General features: G+C 41.9%; 1 protein-coding gene and 1 long non-coding RNA gene across 3 annotated transcripts in view; one reads left to right on the plus strand and one right to left on the minus strand.

Annotated features, from left to right (window-relative positions):
- The window catches only part of PCNT (pericentrin), an 80,430-nt gene that overhangs the window by 26,328 nt on the left and 31,125 nt on the right, over nt 1-22,977 (plus strand). For both annotated transcript variants that reach the window (XR_014518536.1, XM_083471475.1), the window contains exons 15-25: nt 945-1,087; nt 3,532-3,755; nt 5,505-5,686; nt 6,550-6,712; nt 9,041-9,253; nt 11,444-11,673; nt 11,805-11,924; nt 13,431-13,658; nt 15,538-15,705; nt 17,847-18,854; nt 20,563-21,087. Coding sequence is in view for 1 of the 2 variants with exons in the window: in XM_083471475.1 (XP_083327601.1) it covers nt 945-1,087; nt 3,532-3,755; nt 5,505-5,686; nt 6,550-6,712; nt 9,041-9,253; nt 11,444-11,673; nt 11,805-11,924; nt 13,431-13,658; nt 15,538-15,705; nt 17,847-18,854; nt 20,563-21,087 (3,204 nt within the window). In the remaining variant the exon portion in view is untranslated. The remainder of the gene's footprint in view (nt 1-944; nt 1,088-3,531; nt 3,756-5,504; nt 5,687-6,549; nt 6,713-9,040; nt 9,254-11,443; nt 11,674-11,804; nt 11,925-13,430; nt 13,659-15,537; nt 15,706-17,846; nt 18,855-20,562; nt 21,088-22,977) is intronic.
- LOC310693608 lies at nt 18,895-20,891 on the minus strand. Its single transcript, XR_014519270.1, has 2 exons — nt 20,813-20,891; nt 18,895-19,211 (listed from the first exon to the last, which is right to left on the minus strand). It is a non-coding gene; the product is annotated as an uncharacterized lncRNA (long non-coding RNA).

Here is a 22,977-nt window from a genome sequence, read left to right on the forward strand (position 1 = left end):
GAAAACCCTCCTCCCACCGCAAGTCTTCAGGACATCCTTCTGAAGGCTGGCGATGGGGCGGAAAGACCTCCCGCCGCCAGCCTTCGGAAGCCTGCTCCAAAGCCTGGCGGTGGGGCGGAAAGACCTCCTCCCGCCGCCAGCCTTCGGAAGCCTGCTCCAAAGCCTGGCGGTGGGGCGGAAAGACCTCCTCCCGCCGCCAGCCTTCGGAAGCCTGCTCCAAAGCCTGGCGGTGGGGCGGAAAGACCTCCTCCCGCCGCCAGCCTTTGGAAGGATGCTCCGAAGGCTGGCGGCGGGAGGAGGTCTTTCTGCCCCACCGCCAGGCTTTGGAGCAGGCTTCCGAAGGCTGGCGGCGGGAGGAGGTCTCTCCGCCCCACCGCCAGCCTTCGGAGGAGGTCCGAGGACAGTGGGGAAGACGCGCTGCGCTTCCCCGCTGTCCCGGAGATTTCCCTATGGGCTTTCGTCTTGCGAAGCAAGCCCATAGGGAAATTCGTTTTGCGAAGCGCCTCCAAAACGGAAAACCCTTTCGTCTAGCGGGTTTTCCGTCTTGCAAGGCGTTCGTCTTGCGGGGTACCACTGTATGTGTATGGCAGTCGTTGCTGTCAAATCTTCTTTAAACAGGAGGAAGATCAGTTACAGTATTTCACATGCAGTACTGTCCATCCTGCTGTCCACTGTCATCCTGGGCTATCCTGGATTGTATTCACAGTGATACTGGGGTCTCCCAGGCTTTTGTTTATGGAGGGAGGGAATTCAACATTCAATCTTGAGAGTGATTCAGGACTTCATGGTCTCTGTGGGAACCATGCGCCTGCTACAGTTTTAACAATGAACTTAGCCATTAAAGTGCAATAAAAGTTACATTGTAGTATTTAGCATATTAAAAAATGAATTTTCTATATGCTGCTTTTGCAAAACCTTTTAGCTCACTGTTACATTTTCTACAGATGGAGGAGAAAGTCAAATTCTTAGAACTAGAAGATGCTAATGCTGAACTGAGAAACCTCCAGCAACGTGACAGAGAGAATCAGGAAGGAGAGACTCTAATGGCCTTACTGAGATCTGATATGGAGATTTGTACTAATGAAAGGTTAGTTCATGATATTCAAAATATTTTTTGGTTTTTATATAAATTAGGCAAGCAGTATAAATTAAGGTTCAGAAAAGAGAATACCATTGAAGCAGATAATGCTAATAAGAAGTATTAGAGAATAAGAAGTGGCTTATTCTGAACAAGATTGACATTAGACAAGTGATTCTGGCATGTTGACAGCTGCTTTTGTGTTTTTCCCTGATAGAATTTGAAGGGAGTTTGTTCTGGGGGAAAATGTCCATTTGTGCTGTTGTGTGATTTGTTATGCTAATTCAAGGGAAGTGTTGTGTATGTGGCTTTTGGTTGTAGTTTAAAAAATGTAGTTTTGTGACCAATGTTAGTCAAGTCAGTGGGATTTATGAATGTGTGCTTCACACATGCTGAAGATTAACTTGTAAAAGAAGGTTGAGTGGAGGGGAGGGTTTGAGTGGGAATGTTGGATAGAGTGAGGTTCAAGTATGAGGGTCAGATGGAAAATGACAAGAGTGTGTGATTAGGGACAGAAAAGCCCTGAGGGAAGAGGAAGGAGTGAGAGAGACAGGGGAAAGTATATTTGATAGATGTATTTACTTTATTGTTAAGAGTGAGTTGGCTAAATCTCATTCCGCTGTTATAATGAGAAATTGGGGGCTTATACAATTTATAGTTTGAAAATGGCTCAGCTAATTGATTTGAAACTTGGCAGTGTAGGAGAGTAAGGTTTGAGGATGGTTGATGCCAGAATTGAGGAGGAAAAGTTAATGCATGGTATATCTCCAGGTAGCATGGCAGTAGGGAGATGGGGGAAGGAGGGAGGTGGCTGAGATTTTCTCTCTGAATCCCTGCATACTTGCTCCTTCTCACTAAGCCACAGCTAGGCATGGTAAGACATCCCCTTTTATTGTTCAGAGATGGGATTAGAATTTTTTCTTCATTTGCAGATGGACCCTAGAACTTTTGCACTCTGGAAAACTCGGGGGAGAAATGTAGCTGATGTCCCTTTAGGTTTTTCATGGCCTTCCAGTTGTCTTGCAAACACATTCTATCCCAGCATATATATATATATTTCAAAACAAAAGCTATCTTGACCCTTTGTTTTGTGTTCTGTGTTACATTTGCTATGCTTCCCATTGATGTTTTACCAAGTCAAAAAGATGTGAAGGGTTGGAAAAACCAGAGTCCCCCCCACCCATTTTTCCAGGGTTCCCCCCATTTTTTCCCAAAAAATCGGGGAAGGACTGAACCCTCCTGCAGTTTTCCAATCTTTTTCCAGGTTTTCCTATGTCTACCCATCCTCTTCTCAAATAATGATATCTTTCTCATCCTTGGTATTTTTTTTTTAATTCTTTTATTGCATTTATATGCCAGGAACACAAGGTGGTGTGCATGGTTCTTCCTCTCCTTATTTAACCCCCACAACAAGCCTGTGAGGTTAGGCTGAATGGCAGGAACTGGCCCAAGAACACCCAGTGAACTTCATGCCCAAGTGGGGATTTGTGGCCTGGTCTCCCAGGTCCAGGTCTGATGTTAATCACTACTCTACGCTGGCTTATCAACCAGGGTGCCAAAGTCTCTATTACCATACTTTTGTTTCAGTGCAATAGGTGAAGGAGTCTTATTTTGAGAGAGAGAGAGAGAGAGAGAGAGAGAGAGAGAGAGAGAGAGAGAGAGATTGGTTATGTGGTTGAGAGATCATTAGGAAATGAATTCAAAATAAAACTGTTGATATCATAACATACAAATCTATGGTGTGACTGAATTTGGAATACTGGTTGTCTCACCTCAAAAAGGACACTGTAGAGCTGGAGAAGGATCAGAAAAGAGAAACCAAAATGATTAAGGGGGTGTATGTAGCACAAGAGCGCAATACCTTTTTCTGTAACATTTTAATTTAAGAAACTTTCATGGATAAGTGGAATGCACTGTACATTCCTTCTATCTCCCACCCTGAATACAAATAACTCCAGCTAAAATCTTACGTTCATTTTTCATATGATGCTGAACTATACTTTGGACCTTCCTGGAAAAGAGAGAAGTTTCTCCGCTTCTCACAGATCAGCTGGAGAAGTTAGGTGGCAACCAAGTGATAAGAAATATTGGCATGATTGTGATTGGATGGTTCCCAAACACTAAATGCACTTGGGGAGTTTTAAACATTGCTTAGGTCCATTAGTGTATGAAGGAAGATAGCCAATGGAAGGTGTGTGGCAGGCTGAGAGTTAATAGGGAGTTAATAGGGAGAATGGGTCAAGAGAATGGTAATGGCAAGAGTCCAGAGAGCAGGCAAGGTGGCAGCAAAGCTGCTGAGAAAGACATTGGATCAATGACCGCATAGAAAGTGCAGGAGGCAGATTATTGGGAGGGCAGATTTTGTTCAGTGTTGAAGGAGATGTGCTAGTTTTCAGACAGAGGGAAATCTATGGCACAGATTTCAGAGACAGAATATGTATGTTTTATTCTAGGAAAAAGCTGCAAGAGTCTTATCAGCATGCTTTGAAATTGCTTCTGAAAATGGTGAAGGCTACAAAAGATACTGAAGACCTCATCTACAAGAAGATCGGTCTTTGTCTTGATGAGAGTCTAGCATCAGGAGATTCAGGAGAGAGTCGGAGTATAATTGGAGAAATAGTACTTGCACAAAATCGTAAAACTGTGGAGAAATGGGGCATAGAGAAAAGCAGTAGAGGTAATTGTGCGCAGAGGAAAGCTAAAACTACCATGGGTTTCAAATACAATGTCTTCAAATACATTTCCTCCAAGGCTTCTCAGAAGTATGGTACATTCTAGCCAGTATTAAAACAAGACCCTGTAGTGTAACTTGAAAGCTAAGCATGTGTTTAATCTCTACTACTGAAAGTGCTTGACTTTGGATGGATCATGCCATAAGTCTTTCCAATATCTCTTCCTCTTTTCCATATTTGAGTATTTCGAGAGCCTGTTAAGATGTTACTTTTCTTGGTTCTACTCAGGTTGTGATGGGGATCAAGCCTTGGGCTGACTTTTACTCTTTTTATTCTCCTTTGTTCCTCCTTCACCATGTATAGAAACTGATTAATAATCTGGAGGTTTCACTTTATTTGAATGTTCTTTGTAAATGTTCAAATAGGAAGAAATGAAGAAACATTTTTTATGCTTAGCACTGCCTGATAGTAAATACTACTAATAATAATCTAAAATTTATACCATGCCCATTTGTCTGGGTTGCCCCAGCCACTCTGGGTGGCTTATAACAGAATATAAAAAACATAACAAAGTACAATTGCATAATTCTATTATGCAGAAATTGTTGTTTAGATATAACAATGGTTCCCAAACCCTTCCCCCCCTCCGGTTCCCTAAACTGATCCCCAGTGCCCCCACCCTACTCTGTAAAAAAACATTATTCAGAATAGCAGTTTGCGCATCCAGTTAAGGAAGATAGTAACACAAAAAATCAAGAGTATCAGTTTATTCAAACTACTGTTAAAGTGATTTAGTTTAATTAATTCAACAAAATTGATGAACTTGATCCTGTGAAACCAGCTTTCCAAAGTCTGATAGTCATTTAACAAGAGTCTTAGATACCACATTGTTTTTAATGCAATGAATGGGATTGATCAAGTGATACCTGTTTCTCAATGTCAGGTTTAAAGTCTCTTAGCAGAAGTCTTAAATCACCATGTTTAGTAATCTGGAGTAGATTTCTTTGCTTGAACAGAAGTTGGATGACCACACTAAAATGGCCTTCCAGCAAATGTGATGCTGGAAATTCAACAAGGAGCTTCTTAACAACTGCTCATTGTGTAGGAGGGTGACCAGAAATTTCCTTCTGTAACCAAATCTCACTGTAAAATTTCTTAAACTTTTGCTTCAGCTCAGATTAGTTTTTTCTTCACTACCTCAGTTCCTCAGTACAGTCGTACCTTGTAAGCCAAACAGAATCCGTTCCGGAAGTCCATTCAACTTCCAAAACGTTCGACTTCCAAGTCGGGGCTTCTGATTGGTTGTAGGAGCTTCCTGCTGCCAATCGGAAGCCGCAGGAGCCCTGCCAGGCGTTCAGCTTCTAAAAGAACATTTGTAAACCAGAACACTCACTTCCAGGTTTGCAGCATTTGGGAGCCAAAACGTTTGACTGCTAGTCAACCAAGGTACGACTGTATCTAAAAATGGATTTATCATCCAATCTGAAATTTAAATAGACAGCAAGGAATGTGCTTTGCTCTGGGCTCTAACCTGGTCAATCATACATAAGTGATCAGTGCATTCAGAGGGGCTCACCTCCAGAGCCCACCTGCTTGACTCTTAGCGCCCCCATAGGTAACACCACCTTTCCCCAGAGGGCAGTACTGCCCACTTTGGGAATCACACTGGTATGACAAGTTGTTTTGTTGTCTCTGCTTTTGTTTTTAAACCTGTGGCATTTTAATTTCTTGAATTCTTGATCAAACTCTGCCAGAACACAGCTTTGATTCTTCGTTGCCTGATGAAGTATCTGAACTGAGTGAGCATTTATGTGAAAGTATTTTTGAAAACCCAAACCTGGTGTTTGAAAATGAAGAGAGGATTCATAAAATTTGTCATTGTTTGCATATTGCTGTGGAAAAGCTTCTAGAGCTGGTTGCTGAATCAACTAAACAGGTAAACTTATATTAATGTTTACTTAATTTTAAACTGTAATCATATATATTAATAGTGTGATGTTGAGCATTGCTGAGGATCTGTATCTTCTAATATATTCAGTAGAAAGAAAGGAATGGGCACCAGCTCCCCAATCAGTAATTGCTTTCATGTCTGGAAATGAATATTGTTACACCGTGAATAGAGATAGCACTTTACTGAGCAAAAACAGGACGAGTTTTTATTGCCAATGTGTTTACAATCCTCCAAATATATTGGGAACAGGGAAGGGGGACACAGCCATATGGAGAGATGAATGTGTGCAAGGTCACATCTGCACCATAGCACTATTGCACCACTTTAGCAGTCATGGATAATCCTGGGAGTTGTAGTTTATGGGTGCTGGGAACTGTAGCTCTGTGAGGTCAGCACCCTTAACAAGAGTGGTTTGATAGTGCTTTAAACTGCATGTGGATGGAGTAAAGCCCATTGAATTCACTAGACGTCTTAATGAGTAGACATGTCAGAGATTTAAAATAGCGTGAAGGGGAAAGCCTTCAAACAACATATGGATTTCTTCTAAATACCAGCTTTTGGTCCCAACCATATGATCAGGTGAAGTACCCCCCCCCCCAAAGTGCTATACTTCACTGTTCAGAATAGTGATTGAAAATTTATGCCAGAGGATTTTGGTAGCCTAAGGTTAGGTAAGGATAGGATAAGGATAAGGATAAGGATAAGGTAGCTTCTTAACACAAACAATGATTTGTTGTATGGTTACTTAGTTAGCAAAGCCTATAATAAATAATCATATAAGAAGTCTAAAATATTAGAAACACAGCTTAGCCTTTTATTTAGTGTCTTAAACATTTAATTTTTTGAAGCTGGAGGAAACTCAAAAAACTAATATTCACTATGAAGAGGAATTAAAGCGTAGGAACTGGGAAGCATGTCAGGTGGTTCACGAACGCCAAAAGCTAATGGACTGTCTTAATGAAGAAAGTGAGACAAAGAATAATCTGGTACTGGAACTTCACAAAGCAAGAGGTATGGAAATAAAAAACCAAAATTTATTGTGTGGTACTAAAACTTTGCAGGGATCTAAAGCAGTTCTAAATGGTGGTTTGCACAGGGAATTTTCTCCTGCACTGAGCAGCCTGTTCAGCATATGAGCATGACCACAATTACATGGTGAAACAAAAGTCTACATATAGACACAGTGACATTCTAGATATCATGGCACCCTTTTTCCAGTTGCCATAATTGTTTCCATTGAGGTTGTATATGTGTATAGTTCGGTTTCTGCTACTGTCTTTCTGTCTACCATCTTATCTGAAAGCCTGTCACATAGATATAGAACAAAAAACGCACACAGACTGCAATCCTATGCATACTTGACTGGGATTACCTCTCATTTAATATACTGGTACTTGTTTTCTAGAAAACATGTAATAGATGGTATTTACCCAAATATAAGCCACACTTTTTTTCCAAATTCCGACTGTGAAAGTTAAAATGCAGCTTATGTTCACAACCTTACGAATTAGCGGCGGGATGGAGAGCAGCGGGCGTTGAGGCTTGTCGAGCTGCCTCTTCGACAGAGAGGAGTGGAGAGCTATGCATTTGCACGTACGGGCCGCTCCCCTCTTGCGTTCGCTTTGGGCGGCGGGCAGCATGCCATTACAAGGATATCCCATCAGGCATGGATTGCAAGCTGGAGGCACAGCACATAGTCAGCATCTTGCTGCGCAAGATGTACAGTGTGTGGGGCCAGCGCAGCGTCGTCAAGCTGCACAGGAACCTCCTGGTGTTGCTCGTCTTGCGCGGTGCCTGGCAGGTCTACCTGAGCGAGTGATCTCATGGTCAATGGTATCAAAGGCCGCTGAGAGTTCCAGCAGAACTAGGAAACAGCTTTCGCTTTTATTCCCAGCCTGCCAGAGATCATCGACCCACGCAACCAAGGCAATTTCAGTCCCACGATGAAGCCTGAATCCCAATTGGAAGGGATCCAAATGGTCCGCATCCTCCAGGCGTGCCTGGAGTTGTTGAGCAACCACCTGCTCAGTCACCTTGCCCAAGAATGGAAGATTTGAGACTGGGCGATAGTTGGCCATACTGGCTGGTCTAAAGATGTTTTTTTAAGAAGAGGTTTAATAACTGCCTCTTTCAGCAGGTCAGGGAAGGCTCCCTCACAGAGGGAAGGGCAAAGGTGAGTGGTTAGAGGGAGAAGACTGGGAGGAGGAGGTGCTGGAAGCTGAAGAGGCAACAGGGCTCAGTGAGCTGAGAGAATTGGTGGCAGAGAAGAGTCCAGAATCGGAGGTGGAAACTGAAGCAGGAGAGTGGGAGGAGGGAGGCCAAGAGGCAAAGATGAGTCAGGCTGGTGAAGAGTCACACATGTCTCCCTCTGCTGCTGCGACAAGCTTCCCTCCCCCACCTCCCAGAACCAGAAGAGGCATGAAAAGGGTGGAGGAGAGGTTGGCCTCATGCAGGCACAGGATTTGATTGCTTGGAAAAAGCCCTGGAGAGGAGGGAATTTGGACGGCGGTGGGGAGGCAGGGACTTTTGGTCTTGGCAACTGATTCATGGGGTAAGGCTTCTGGGGATGAGCCACTGTTCTTATTAGGCCTGACACTCAGTGAAGTTTGTGGAGATCATGGTTTTGCTAAGAAAGAGTTAGCTCCAACTTTGAATCGTGTGATTTACTGCCAGCTAGCAGTAAAATTATTTTTATTGGAGTATCTGTAAATCTATAAGTCATGACAACTTAAATAGCATATATTTTGCTTACATTATTTAGAGTTTGGGGGAGTGGGGACAAAGCCAATAAAAAAATATTACATACTAATTTGGCATACCTGAAGAGCTATTTACATAAATTTGGCCAGGTTCACATGTCACATATAACCATAGCTTGAAACAAACTGTTTTAATGTGAATTAGCAGCATGTTGGTTGATGCTGTTCAAAAGTTCCGTGACGCTCCTCCCACACTCCTTCTACTGCCACTACACAAACAACAGGAGCCAGAGTGTGGCTTATTGTGTCCAAAGGTGATTCTTCATTTCTCCCAAACAAACCCTGAGCAGTAGCCAAGCTCTGTTCTTCTACAGAGTTAGCTTAATATTGTATAAACAAAATATATCGGGAAAGTTAATCAGCTGTGTTTGGGGAAATTAGGGTTTATTTTCTCTGTTCTTTAACATCTTATTCTTTGCATAGTAAGTTTTCAATGAAAATAGATGTGTAACTGTTAATCTATTTTGGTATATTTATATATTCTTTGCAGTGTTGGTATAGTTATACATAGGTACTCCTACCTTGCATAAATGTCATCAGTGCCTGATCATTATGCTTTCATACAATGTTTGGATTTCAGGCCTCATTGAAGGCTATTTAACAGAAAGACATGCCTTGGAAGAAGCCTTGAAACTGAAAGAGGAGTCTGAATGCCATCTTGTTGCAGAACTGGAGAACCTGAAAGCAAAGCTCCAAGAGTTAACTCAGGAACATGCAAGATCTCTTGAGGAGCAGAAGCTGCTAATAAGTCAAAAGAAAGCGTTGGCTGCCAATGTAGGGGAGAGAGAAGATGGTAAGGAATAGACTGATATATTAAAATATTAAACACACACAAATCCTGAATTGCTAAAATGTTTGAAAATTTCGCTAGGTGGAAAATTTCCACTGACTTAAAACATTTTAAAAGGGATTGCAGTTTTTAAGTATGTAAAGCAAAAGTTGGTATTATTTATTTAAGAAATTTATACCCTGTTTTCACCTTCTGCCTCAAAGCAGCTTACAGCCAAAAGCACAGAACAAAATGCAATAGGTAACAGATTTCTGTTGGGTTGAAACACAGCACAAGACAAGGAGAGGTCATCTATATGATAAGCAGAAAACTAAGATCCAGAGACCTTGGTAAATAAGTACGGTTTTCTCCTGGTGCCTGGTGTGCTTCCTTGGTGAAAGCATTCCCTAAACGGAGAGCCACCACTGAGAAGGTGCAGTTTTGTGTTGCCACCCTTTGCATGTCCTTTGGAGGGCCTCGGGTGAAGAATACAGAGTGGAGTGAGGCAGTTCTGGTATTGTGGTCCTGAGCTGCAAACGGGTTTATGAGTCAAAACCCACACTTTGAATAGGGCTCAGAAACTAATTGTTAGCCAGTGCAGCCATGCCAGAATCAGTTTTATGTGATGCTCAGTTATGCTACTGAATTATACACCAGCTGCAGTTTCTGAACAGTCTTCAAAGTCAGCCCCCCATATAACACATTGCAGTAATCTGATTCAGTGGTTTCCAGAGCATAGACAACCAAAGTTAAGGGTATAGCTAGGTCACCAAATGAAGCTGATGGAAAACAGGTCGCACCACTAAGGCCAATTGAACCTTGATGGATCCAGAACATACCCCCAGTCTGCACACCTTCAGAGGGAGTGTAATTGTATCTGGAACAGGCCATGTCCCACCCATCCAATATAGGGAACCACCCACCCATAGTGTTGTATTCTTATCTAGTTTTAAGCTTCAGTTTATTAGTTCTCATCCAGTCCATTAGTGAGGCCAGACACTGGTTTTGTACATCCACTGCCACACCTGCAGATGCAAGGGAGAAAAAGAGCCATGAGTCATAAGCATATTACTGACAATGCATACCAAAACTACAGATGACCACTCAGCAGTTTCATGTAGGTGTTAAACAGCATGGGGCAGAAAACCAAAGCACAGAAGGCCCATCGGGCCAAGCAAAACTCCATAAGCACCACCTTCTGGCACCGGTCACCCAAGTAGGACTGGAATCAGCACAAAGCATCGCCCCCATTTTCAATTCAGATAGCCTCTCAGAAGAATACCATGGTTAATGCTATGGAAAGCTTCTGCGAGACCAAGGAGAATCAACAGAGACACCCTTCTCTTCTGACAAAGGTCATCTTACAGGCCAAGACTACTTCTGCACTTTTGTTCTAGCTTGCCATGGGCAGGGCTGTTGTTGTTTAGTCGTGTCCGACTCTTTGAGACCCCATGGACCAGAGCACGCCAGGCACTCCTGTCTTCCACTGCTTCCCGCAGTTTGGGGTCAAACTCATGGGCAGGACTCTGGCAGAAATGACTGGCAGAATTCGAGACCTGGGAGAAGAGACAGTGGAAGAGGACTGGAAAAAGTTTAAGGACTATTTACAAAAACATTATAAACTGTATGAATGCTAAGAAGATGCAGGATAGAAAACAACATGGCATCAGCAATTTAGTTGAAAGACATATGAGAATAAGTGATGTTTAAGAAAAAGATGAAATTTGGTGCAATATTATGTTTAAATTAAGTAGTTAAGTATTTGATAAAAATATTTGAAGTCGGAGACATAATATTTGAAAATTACAAAATAAGAATTGAAATAAGGTAATAAATTGCTGCTTATAATTTTATAATTGGGAACGCAGGAAAGGGAGATGTGAGGAAGTCCAAAAGGTTATGGAAATATGATTTACGGACAGTTGTTCTCGTTGTATTTTTTCTATTCTATGTTTATCTTTGTGTTTTTTTCTGTTCTTCTTTGTTTGTTATAACTTGGTGATGGTATCTTATATGTTTGGTGATTTTTTGTTTAAAACCCTCAATAAATATCTTTTTTTTAAAATAAAAAAAAACAACTCATGGGCAGGACTGAGGAGGGAGCTAAAGCAAGGAGAGTTCCAGCGAATAAGATCAGTCATATTTTGTTCCTTTTTAATTTTAAAATAATGTGTGATATTCATATCTTTGGTAATGTTATTTTTTATGTATTAGTTTTACTCAAGGAAATCGAACATCTAGCAAAAGCAAAGTTAGAACTGCAATGTCAAGTAGAAAAGGACTGTTCCACCTTGAATTCTCAAATGAAAATCTTGGAGATGGAACTTGAAGAACAACTAAACAAAAATCAGAAGATAACAGCCCTGTCGTTAGAGGTTACTGACCTGAGGCAACAGATTCAAGCCCTTGAAAGACAGCTTAAAAACCAGCGAGATTTCATGGATGTAAGAAACCAATGCATTCTTTGCAATCTGGACAAAATAGCACTAAATCTTTCAGTTAAAAGTCTCAGTAGCCTTTAAACAGTTCTTGTAAATTCTAAGATCTGGAAACACAACTCTTATTTTCTTGACAGAAACAAGCTGTGGAACGGGAACATGAACGGGATGAATTTCAGGAAGAAATTCATAAACTTGAAATGCAGTTAAAAGTGACAAGAAAATCCCAGATGTCTGATCAGTCCAGAGTGTATGAGGTAGGTAAAACATACATTCTTCAAGGATGGATCATCTGAACTAGGGCAACTTTGAAAAAGCTGATTATTTTTCAGTGTTACATTGACCAGACCAACCCAGAAAAAGTATTACAATCTTTAAGACCCCACCAAGCTGGCAGCTAGCTTGTGTCAATGTACTGTGTCAATGTATCCTAGACAACATCCTGTGTACATCCCATAATAAATCTCCAAGCCACTTTCCCTGGAGCCATGGCAACACTGCTTAATGCATCCACTGTCATGCATGGACTGAGCCAATCCAAACATAGCAGGAAAGAGCCTCCATGGCGTCACCACACTATATCCCCCACACATCCCACTAAGCTTGTGTCCATAATATCTTGGACGTCAGCCTCCTACAGGGACCAAAAGCCCAGCAACAGAGAGCTTTCTGGAATCCTAGCATGATGGATTTTGAATCCCCATAAGCTACTAATGACACACAGATTGCTAATGAATACTTTGCTAACTTCACCATTTAAAGGGAAGGAATGATGGTGGTATAGCAAATTATCACTATAGCTCTCTTGGAAGGAGATCTTCACAGTAAACACAAAGGTCGTGGTGTGGCCAAGGATTCAAGGCCACTGAAGTGTGCAACCGGGTCCATCTGAGGGGCGGGCAACAAGGGAAACTAACTTACACATACATTCTTTGCTCATCATACTGTTTTTCAGTATTGGCAAGAAGTTACTGGGGCAATTCTTAGTTTATTATTATTTATTAAATTTCTGTACTACCCTTCAACTGAGGATCACAGGGGAGTTTACTATATTAAATCACAAAAATGCATACCATAGTAACAAACCAAAATAAGGACACACACCCAGTTTAAAAAGCCAAAGGTTGTTTAATTAGCCAAAGGCCTGGAAGAAGAGGAATGTTTTTGCCTGGCATCTAAATATATGTAATGAAGGCAGCAAGCGAGTCTCTCTGGGGAGAGCATTCTACAAGTATGCAGCCATTGCAGAAAAGGCCCGTTCTCGTGTTGCTTCCCTCTGGACTTCTCATAGAAGGGGCACAGAAAGACAGGCTTCAGGTGACGATCACAGGGTCCAACTCGCTTCATATGAGGAGAGGTGGTTCTTGTGGTTTTGCGGTCCTGAGCCATTTAAGGCTTTATAGTTCAAAACCAGCACTTTGCATTGGGCTCAGAAAATGATTGACAGCCAGTGCAGTCAGGGCAGGATCGGTATGATAATGCTCAAACCATCTTGCTCCATTGAGCAACCTGGCTGCTGAATTCTGCACCACCTGAAGTTTCCGAACCATCTTCAGAGGCAGCATCGTGTACAACTCATTGCAATAATCTAATCTAGAGGTTACCAGAGCATAGGCAACAGAAGTTAGGCTATCCCTGTCCAGATAGGAGCTTTGAAGCAAATTATAATGATTTGCATAAATGTGGTAGGGGTGTATTAACTATTAGATTAATTCGCTTATTTTTCAAACGGCATGAAATCTTTTTGTTTTCCATTCTTATAGGTAGAGACTCTTCACAATGAAATAAAAGAGAAAACAGAGGATTATAATATGCTTTTCTTAGATAAAGAGCAGATACAGAAAAACCTTGCTGTTCAAAAAGAAGAAATAGAAAAGCTGGAATCACGAGTCAGAGAACTGGAGTTTATGAACAGGGAAGAAGCAGAGAATGTCAATAAACTCACGCAAGAGCTGCAAAAAAAGGAAAAAAAGGAAGCGGAACTAAAACAAGTAAATTTATGTAAATTACTCTCTTTAACAGAAAGAAGAATTTAGGCATTACATAGGAGTGATAGCTGGCATTTTTGTGTTGTGAGTTTCTAATGATGTGGGATTTTGTAGTCTTAAAGACACTAGGGCATTCTGCACCAAGAAGTATGTTTTCTCCAAAGAAATATTTGGCTATACTGGGATGCACCTTCCATGTCCTGTCTGTGTCTTTTTTCTGCCTCTGGGCTGAGCATTCTCAGGTCTCTGATCTGCTTGGTTGGTTTAATCCTGTTCAAGTGAAGTTTGAAGGCTAGGTTGAAGAAGATGAAATAAATACAGCCACCAATCTCGGCTCTTGCCCTTGGCTCTTAGGTGCCCATAAGAAACCTGTCTTAGCCTCTTGCCAGAATGCTAAGAAGATGGAGGAGGGTGAGTAGTGTCTTGGGCTCATCACCATGACTATAGCTGAGGCCTGAGGGATGGCCCAGCCTGCAGTGCGAGTTCTAAACCTTTCACTGCTCATTCACAGGTTGTGTGACTGAACCCTTTCCTGTTTTCCCCACAGTGATTTACCCTCTTGTGTATGGCCTCCTTCCTTTAGCCCAGTGGCCATTTGTGGAATCTAACTGCTGGAAGAGATGTGCTGAGGTGGTAGGAATTGTCACCATGGACCTCTGGGGGTCAACTTTTCAGATGGCACTGCGTTCTAAGGCTGTGGCAACTGTGGTTGCTCCACTCATGGCCCTCTCTGTCCTACCTTAAATCTCATTCTCAACTTTCTTTGCTGTCTGTGGAGATTGTGAAAATGTCCTGTCTATCTTCATTTGTTCCCGCTGCTGGGTTTGCTGCTGCCTCTGCTGGCCTCTTCACTGATTCAGCCTGGGGCTGAATTTTCAGGCTATCTTCTTCTACCAGTGTCTGATCTAGAGAGGTATGGCAGTCTGGATTGATCCTAGCTACCTCCCAACAATGTGGTTTTTACCTGTGTTGTGACTGATTGACAAGTAAAAAAAAATCCCTCTAGAAGCTGATGATTCATTTTCTTAACAATTGTTAATTCTTTTGTAAAGGATTATTTGATCTTGTGAAGGCTTACTGTGCTGTTTGCCACCTCTTCTATTTCTGATCTTTTTCTCCTTTCATGGGACCTATTTCTCCCCAAAAGGGCATATTGTATCCAAAGGTCATACAAGCAGAAGGGGGCCTGTGTGACAACATTTCCCTATTACTATAGTCCCCTGAAGGCCTATCTCCATCTGTGCAGAATTGAGCTGGTGGTCCACTGCAATAGGGAGGCTTTTAATGTTTGATGTTCTATTCTGCTTTTATATTTGTTGGAAGCCACCCAGAGTGGCTGGGGTAGCCCAGTCAGATGGGCAGTGCTAAAAGCAACTTACATTTTGGTCAGCCAAAAGTTTCCAGCCCTGGCCTTGCTTTGCTCTCTGCCACAGTGACTTTTCAAAGCCACGGCTGTGCCTGTACAGTGGTGCCTAGCCCCTAATATCTGCTTGTTGCTAAATAGCAGGGGTGCACTGAAGTCCTACCCTGCTTTACTGGTTTTAGGGAGACTTGTCTGTCCTTCATAGTCCTAGAGGCAGTGACAGCTTTGCTCTGGCTTCTGGAAGAAATGGCTTGCATGGGAAGAGGTCCTGATACTTGACTTCCTTTGATTTAACATCAAATAAACCATGGATGAATTGGAACATTAGTAACGTTTTTTGTTTCAGGGCCAGTGATATAAATGGAGATTGCAGAACAGCAAAGACAGCCTGTGGTAAATTCAAATGATAAAAAACTAATCTTGCCATTGATTTATAATAGGCTTTGTCACATGTTAGCAATCAAAATAGTCTGAAGGTACTATTACTTACATATATGATGTTTGTGTTTATATTTACAGGATAAAGAAGCATTACAGCAGCAGCAGTATGATAATTTAATTCAGATTTCTACACTGCAATCCAAATTGGATGAAATCAGGCACAGAGTACCTAGGGAAGACAGCTTGGATCATACACTAGTGGAACAATCGAAAACACAAGAGGAACTTTTATCAAAAAATAGAAATGTAAGTTGCAATGAGAATAATACAAGGGCCAATTGATTTTTAAAAATCTTGATCCTCATATTGACTGTTTCCGGGTTGAAACTATAATAGAAGTTCAAAAATCTATTTTAAGAATGTAGGTTATAAATGAATAGTTACCTCTACTGATTTCTCTCTCCCCCCCCCCCCGCCCCTTTAACCTTTGTGGTATTTGAAATCTTACAATGTTTTTGAAAGAAAGCTGCAGGATAGCTGTCAGGCTCGGGAAATTCTATCCCTCCCCCGGCGGCAGCTTGAAGCAGGAAAAAACAAAGAGAGTTCTTAGTAATGAGTTTATTCAATCATCATGGTGAGAAGCAAAGAAATCCAGTCAGTCTCCCATAATGGCATTGTTGCAACTGAGCTCCTCCCTTCCTAGCAACAGCACTTCCCCTTATGGTGGCCACCAAGGGCTAATTGTCTCTGCAAGGGCTAATTGCTCTAGCACCCTCAATGAACGAAGAGTTTAGGAGAAGGGGGGTCAAATACTTTCCAGTGATAACGTGTCAGTTGGCTCCCCTGGGTCTGGCTCTCCCCTCTCCCAACACCTCCCAACTTTTCTGTTCATCTTTCTTTGTGCTGTGACCTTTGTCAAGCCACTGCTGTAATTCAATACTCCCTTCCTCTTCTCTAGGAGCGTCAGGAGAACCGGGGGGGGGGGGGTGATCTCCACCATTCCTCCTCCCTTTCAGTCCAGTCCCTGACAATAGCACTTGCTAGCTGCATTGAATTCCCAGTTCAATGCTGTGAGTTTCATACGATTACTGCAGGTGCTGGAAAATGGTTGTATAGTTGCAACAGGCTCCTTGGGCCATTTTGTGTTGAATATAAATTCCTCTCAAATTCTTGGCATTTTTATGCTCTCCAGTAATACATAATGGCTATTCATCTGATCCTCACCCACCCCCACATTATTTATATCTGTGTAGTTTATTCTCCCATTATTTTCCATGTTACTGGAAAGTATGTGGGGCTCTAATGAATTCCTATACTGAACCAATCTTTTTATACTCAAGATACCAACAGACTTACAAAGACCCTGCTCAGGGTATCCTGGGCTCTAGCCTTATTGGCAGATGATGCATTATATGTTGTTCAGTTCTCTTCTAGATCCCTGGTAGCCAGTTCCTTTGTTCGCCACTCTCTTTAGTTTCACCACTGAGAGACAGATGTGCTTTCTTGTTCCAATTTGGTCACGGAGCCATGTGTTGGGGGCAAACTATTTGGTGATGAAGCTGTGAAGGATGTCCTATCCTAGTATAAGCCAAAAATAAGTATGCCTATTAAAAAGCAGAACAGAGTTCCTTTCATCCTTCGCGGTCCTTTTGGGTTCCTAGGCCTGGTGGTAGGGAGAGAGAGTTTTGGTCCAACGTCCCTCCTGAAATTGGTTATGAGGTGGAGGACAAGGGCAACAGCAGTCTGCTTCTAGATTTGCTTCTTTCCTTCTGCAATCCTGCTGCCACCCTGCCATAGGATGGTCTTTCATGCACTTCACCTTGAGTTATCTGAGGTTCCCCCCACATATGTTTCCTGTCTCCCATTTTCAAGAATCCAGTAAAGAAGGCTGGTGTGAAGCAAGCAACCCAACAGTTCCAGGACATTGAAGCAGTGGAGCTAGTTCCACTCAGGGATCTCTGTTCTAACATTTATTCTTCTTTACTGTGCCCAAGAAAGATGGCTATCTCTGGGTGGTATTGGATCTCAAGCATATCAACTTGTTCATTTGTTACCAATCAAAATCATTTAGTTCTTAGGATCAGCCATCATAATAATATCATGTGATTACATAGAACCATTTTAAGTGTCTTTCATTATTAAGACTTTGGTTAATTTCCCTATTCATTAAATGTCTCCCAATATCCTCTTTCATCTTTCTGTATAATGCAAAATTAATGATAATTGCTGTACCTTTCCCATTCTCTTTTCATGCATACAGTGGCCACCATAGATTCTAACAGTTTATTCTTTTCAGCATTCTGGAATGGGCATTTACTATGTGCAATACTAGTTATGTAAAAAAAGTAGACAGGCCCAGGCCTATTCAGTTTAGCTAGGCCGTAGGCTCAAAGGAAATGGAATCATTAGTGATAAAGTTTTATGAAATTATTATATTTCCATCACAGGTACTTGAAATTGAAGACTTGAAGTCTGTTATAGAGCATCTTCATGATGACAAGGAACAATTGCTAAAGGATAAAACAGAAGAAATAGAGCAGCTGTACAAAGTAATTGAGAAGCTTCAAAATGAATTGACTCTTCATGAAATTCGTGATAGCCCAGGCAATTTTAATAATGTTGCTCTAGAAGAGCAGGAGGAGAACCTTCATAATAAATTGAAGAAAGGATCACCACATCATCTGGAGAGCAGAGATGAGGGTGACAGCTGTCTGTTACTTAATTCCAGCCAGAAACAGATTCTGGAACAACTAGAAAGTCTTTTGGCAGACAGAGAAACCTGGCAACAGCTGCTTGAAGAAAAAGAATGTCAGTTTCAAGCAAAGATAAAAAACCTAGAACAAAATGTTCAAGAGTCCTCTAGGCATCACTTCACTGAGCTAGCCGCTTTACAGCTACAGTATAAAGAATTACAGGAAGAACATAAGCTCCTGAACATGTGCTTAGCTGAAAAAGAAAGTGACATGACTGTGACTGCTGCTTGCATTCAGGAACTTAAAGATAAGCTGCGAGACAGCGAAATAAAGCTTACAGAGACAGAAAAACAGTTCCAAGCAGTGTCAGAGCAGAAAACAGAGCTGGTAGTTGAAGCAGAGAACATACGAGGAAAGGTGCTGCTGCTTGAAAATGAACGACATGTCTTGGCACAAACACTGCATGACAAAGAGGCCACTTATCAGAGGGAGATTAGTGAACTTCAAACTGCTGCTGCAGAACTCAAATCTCAGATTGAGAAAATGACAGAAGAACTGGAAACAGTGAGATCTGAGAAAAAAAATTTTCACTCACAGTTGAAATCCTACAGGGAAAAGGGTCAAGATAATGATAATAAGAAACTTAAACTTGGTGAGCTGGTGCCAGAACCCGTTCCCTACGTTTCTTCTGAAGAAATTGAGGAAGGGGGAGAAGATAACAAGCCCTCAGGATCAGTGGAATTTTCTTACAGAGATGAAATGGTATGTGCCAACCATAATATTATAAATACCCAAATAATGGTTGAAATTAATAATCAGGATATTAAAATGAGTCTGGTTAAGAGATGTCCAGATGTGTCACCGTCAATAAATTATTGGTTTCCTCCAGATAAGCAATTTTAAGTTGTTCTGTTTTGTCCTCCTAAAGAGCAGGGCTGACATGTCTTGAGCAGGACCTCCTGGTCTCTTAGCTGAACACACAAGCCAGGGTACATTGGAGTCCATGCTGCTGTTCCCATCTTCCTAACTAGGTCTTTGGTGAGCAGTAATAATTCAGGCTGAGCCCACCATCCAAGAGGGAGAAATAGTGGAAATCAGATGGGAGAACCTTCTGCAAACCTGGGGAAAATAGAAATATACCATTGGAGATACTCTTCTTGCCTGTGTGTGCAAAAACAAAGTGGGATAATAATAATAATAATAATAATAATAATAATAATAATAATAATAATAATAATAATTTATTATTTATACCCCGCCCATCTGGCTGGGTTTCCCCAGCCACTCTGGGTGGCTTCCAAAAGAATATTAAAATACTATGATACATCAAACATTAAAAGCTTCCCTAAACAGGGCTGCCTTCAGATGTCTTCTAAAAGTCTGGTAGTTGTTGTTCTCTTTGACATCTGGTGGGAGGGCGTTCCACAGGGAGGGCGCCACTACCGAGAAGGCCCTCTGCCTGGTTCCCTGTAACTTGGCTTCTCGCAGTGAGGGAACCGCCAGAAGGCCCTCGGCGCTGGACCTCAGTGTCCGGGCAGAACGATGGAGGTGGAGACGCTCCTTCAGGTATACTGGACCGAGGCCGTTTAGGGCTTTAAAGGTCAGCACCAACACTTTGAATTGTGCTCGGAAACGTACTGGGAGCCAATGTAGGTCTTTCAAGACCGGTGTTATATGGTCTCGGCGGCCGTTCCCAGTCATCAGTCTGGCTGCTGCATTCTGGATTAGTTGTAGTTTCCGGGTCACCTTCAAAGGTAGCCCCACGTAGATAGCAAGGTACTGATTAGCAGGGGCATAACATGTGACTCTGTCGCCTGTTGTGCACGGGCTGGGGGTAGGGGGAGTTCACCCCACCGGTCCAGCCCTTGCCGCCAACGTCTGTTTCAGGGTGCACTCATGCTGCCCAGAAATGTAAGCAGTTAACATTCAAAGCCTGTTTTCAATAAGTGAGCAGGGAGGAAGGCAGCAACACAAGAATTTGTCTTTTCTGCAGTGGCTCTTCTCCCAGGGCTTTGAATAATTAAACAATCTATGGCCTTTTTAACCGGGGGGGGGCTATTTTGTTTGTTTGTTATTATGGTATATATTTTTGTGGTTTTATAGTGGAAACCACCCTATGATAGTTGGGTGAAGGGCAAATAATTTAATATATAATAATAATAGTCTGGACTAAAGCTAATGCAGAAGGAACAGCTGAGCAAAGCTGCAAAGAGGCTCAGTTTGGAGTGCTATTGCCAGTACCTAAATGCTAGGGAAGGGTTCACTGATGGGATGTGTGTTGGGAGGTATGCAGCTCTCCTGCAAATGTTTTTAACCCGCTTAGAGCATGCCCCCCAGCAGATGAAAAGGATGGACTTTTATTAGCAGCAAAAATGTTTGCGAGAAACACCCTCCCTCTGTTTTGTCTCAGCCTTAAGGTTCAGTGGTTTCATGTTATGGCAGGTTACTAAATGTTTGTGTTTCTTTGCAGGAAAAATATATTACTGTGACTAATCTGAAGTCTTCCAGTAAAAATCTTAATATTCAGGATACACATCTTCAAGGGATGGTTCTGGTTCATGGAACAGGAGTAACAAATACTGTTAAAGAACATCAAGATCCACAATCAGTTTTTCAACAAATGTTGCAACTTAATCATGTTTTTCAAAGCACACAATTGAGTCAAAAGATATCAGAAAACTTTGAAAGCAGGGTCATAGATAAGACTTCATGGGACTCACCTGAGATGATGCGAAAAGAGAATAACAGCTTGGAGCTCCAAATAAGTCTTCCTTTAACACCCTTTTCAGAAGTTGATGGCTCTGCAAGCCTGTGTTCAGATTCCTCAGTCCTACAGGGAGACATTGCAGGGTTGTCGGAGTGCCCAATTTCCTATTCTAATGGCAGTGACGATACTACAGCATATCTCCTTCAGTCTCAACATTCCAGTCTCCACATTGCAGCCTCGGCAATCCCAGAAGCAACTGACTACAATGGTGCGCAAGAAAATATTTCAGTAAGTGATTATTCTTTAAACACACATTATTTTATTGCTGAGTCATGTGCCTTCAGCCGTTCCCATGGAAACAAGAGGAGTAAAGAATAATAGGTACCGTGTCATAGTAGCCAGATTTGATCATTTCATCATGAACTCCAGGCAGTAAAGTAAAGGTAATTATGGTCAACGTTGCAGTGCCCTTTAATAATTGTATGTAAGTGACTAGCTTTTTGAAAAGTAAATGTGGTTGCTTTGAAGTGAGCAATGGATTGGACTTATTCTTAGAGAGATCTAACCCACTGTGAGAAATATTTTAGTATCGTATTTTAACATAAGACCACTTTTTTCAGTCCTTAATGTAATGGTGGCAGTTCAGAGGTCTCATCTAGATCCTCCAAGATCCTACCAAATCCTGGTGACCAAAGACAAAAACTGAAGTAGACACAATGCAGGGGTAGGAGGGACGCAAATCAACTCCCTCCAATCATCAGATTGAGCGTTTGAGCAGAGAAGGGGTGATAACTTCTTCTTTGGCGATCACTTGTAGCTGAGTAAGATTGTCTTCCATGAACATGGTCTTAACAGTGAGTCCGCAAGTGACCACAATGGGGACAAAGGTTTCTGGGCGGGAGTTGATCATGGTGAGGGGTTTGCCAAGCATGCCTTCCTCTTAGCGCGTTTCTCCCTTTCATCCTGAGTTCAAGTATCTTCAAAGTCCATGACATCTTGGTAAGGCTGTTCTCCAGTTGGAGCGCTCGCAGGCCAGCGTTTCCCAATTGTTGGTGTTTATACTACATTTTTTTAGATTTGCCTTGAGAGAGTCTTTAAACCTCTTTTGTTGGCCACCAGCATTACACTTTCCATTTTTAAGTTTGGAATAGAGTAGTTGCTTTGGAAGACATCTGGCATCCACACAACATGTTGATGTTGAAGAATCATTGCTTCAACGCTGGTGATATTTGCTTCTTCCAGCATTAGTTCGCCTGTCTTCCCAAGTGATATGTAAAAAAATTCAGAGACACGGTTAATGGAATCTTTCAAGGAGTTGGAGATGGCATTTATAAGTGCTTCAAGTTTAACAAGCCTACAGTAAGGTATAGCTTTGTAAACAAGCATTTTGGTTTCCCTGTGAATGTCCCAGTCCTCAAACACTCTGCACTTCAATCAGGAGAAAGCTGCACTCGCAGAGCTCAGGCAATGCTGGATTTTAGCATCAGTATCGGCCCTTGTGGAAATATAACTTCACAGGTAGGAGAAGTAATTGACACTTTCCAACATTACATCATTGAGTTAGATTTGTGGCGCTTCAGAGGGGTTCTTTTGTGCTTGTTGGTGCAGCACTTTGGTTTTTTGGATTTTGAGCAATAGGCCAAGCTTTTCATAAGCCTCTGCGAAGATATTTAGGATGGTTCGGAGGTCATTATCTGAGTGTGCATACACTACGTTGTCATCAGCATATTGAAGCTCCATGACGGAAGTTATGGTAACCTTACTCTCTGTTTTCAGCCTACTCAGATTAAAGAGCTTTCCATCTGTTTGATATATGATTTCTACCCCGGTGGGGAGTTTCATTTCGACAATGTGTAGGATCATGGCCATGAGAATATTGAATAAAGTTGGTGCAATAAACAACCCCGTTTAACACCTGATCCCACTGTGAATGGTTCACTTTGAGAGCCATTGCTATCTGCGATTTTGCTGTCATATTATCATGGAGGAGCTGAAGGATGTTCACAAATTTATCTGGGCAGCCAATTTTCAGGACAGTCCACAGGGCATTATGATTTACAGTGTTGGAAGGCCTTAGGTCAATAAACGCCATATAAAGAGGTTGGTTTTGCGCTCTGCATTTTTCTAGAAGCTGTCGAGCAGTTAAAATCATGTCTACTGTCACGCTAGAGGGTTGAA

This window comes from Podarcis liolepis, assembly GCF_965112155.1.
Source record: "Podarcis liolepis genome assembly, chromosome: 1".
In the NCBI taxonomy this organism is placed as follows: domain Eukaryota; kingdom Metazoa; phylum Chordata; class Lepidosauria; order Squamata; family Lacertidae; genus Podarcis; species Podarcis liolepis.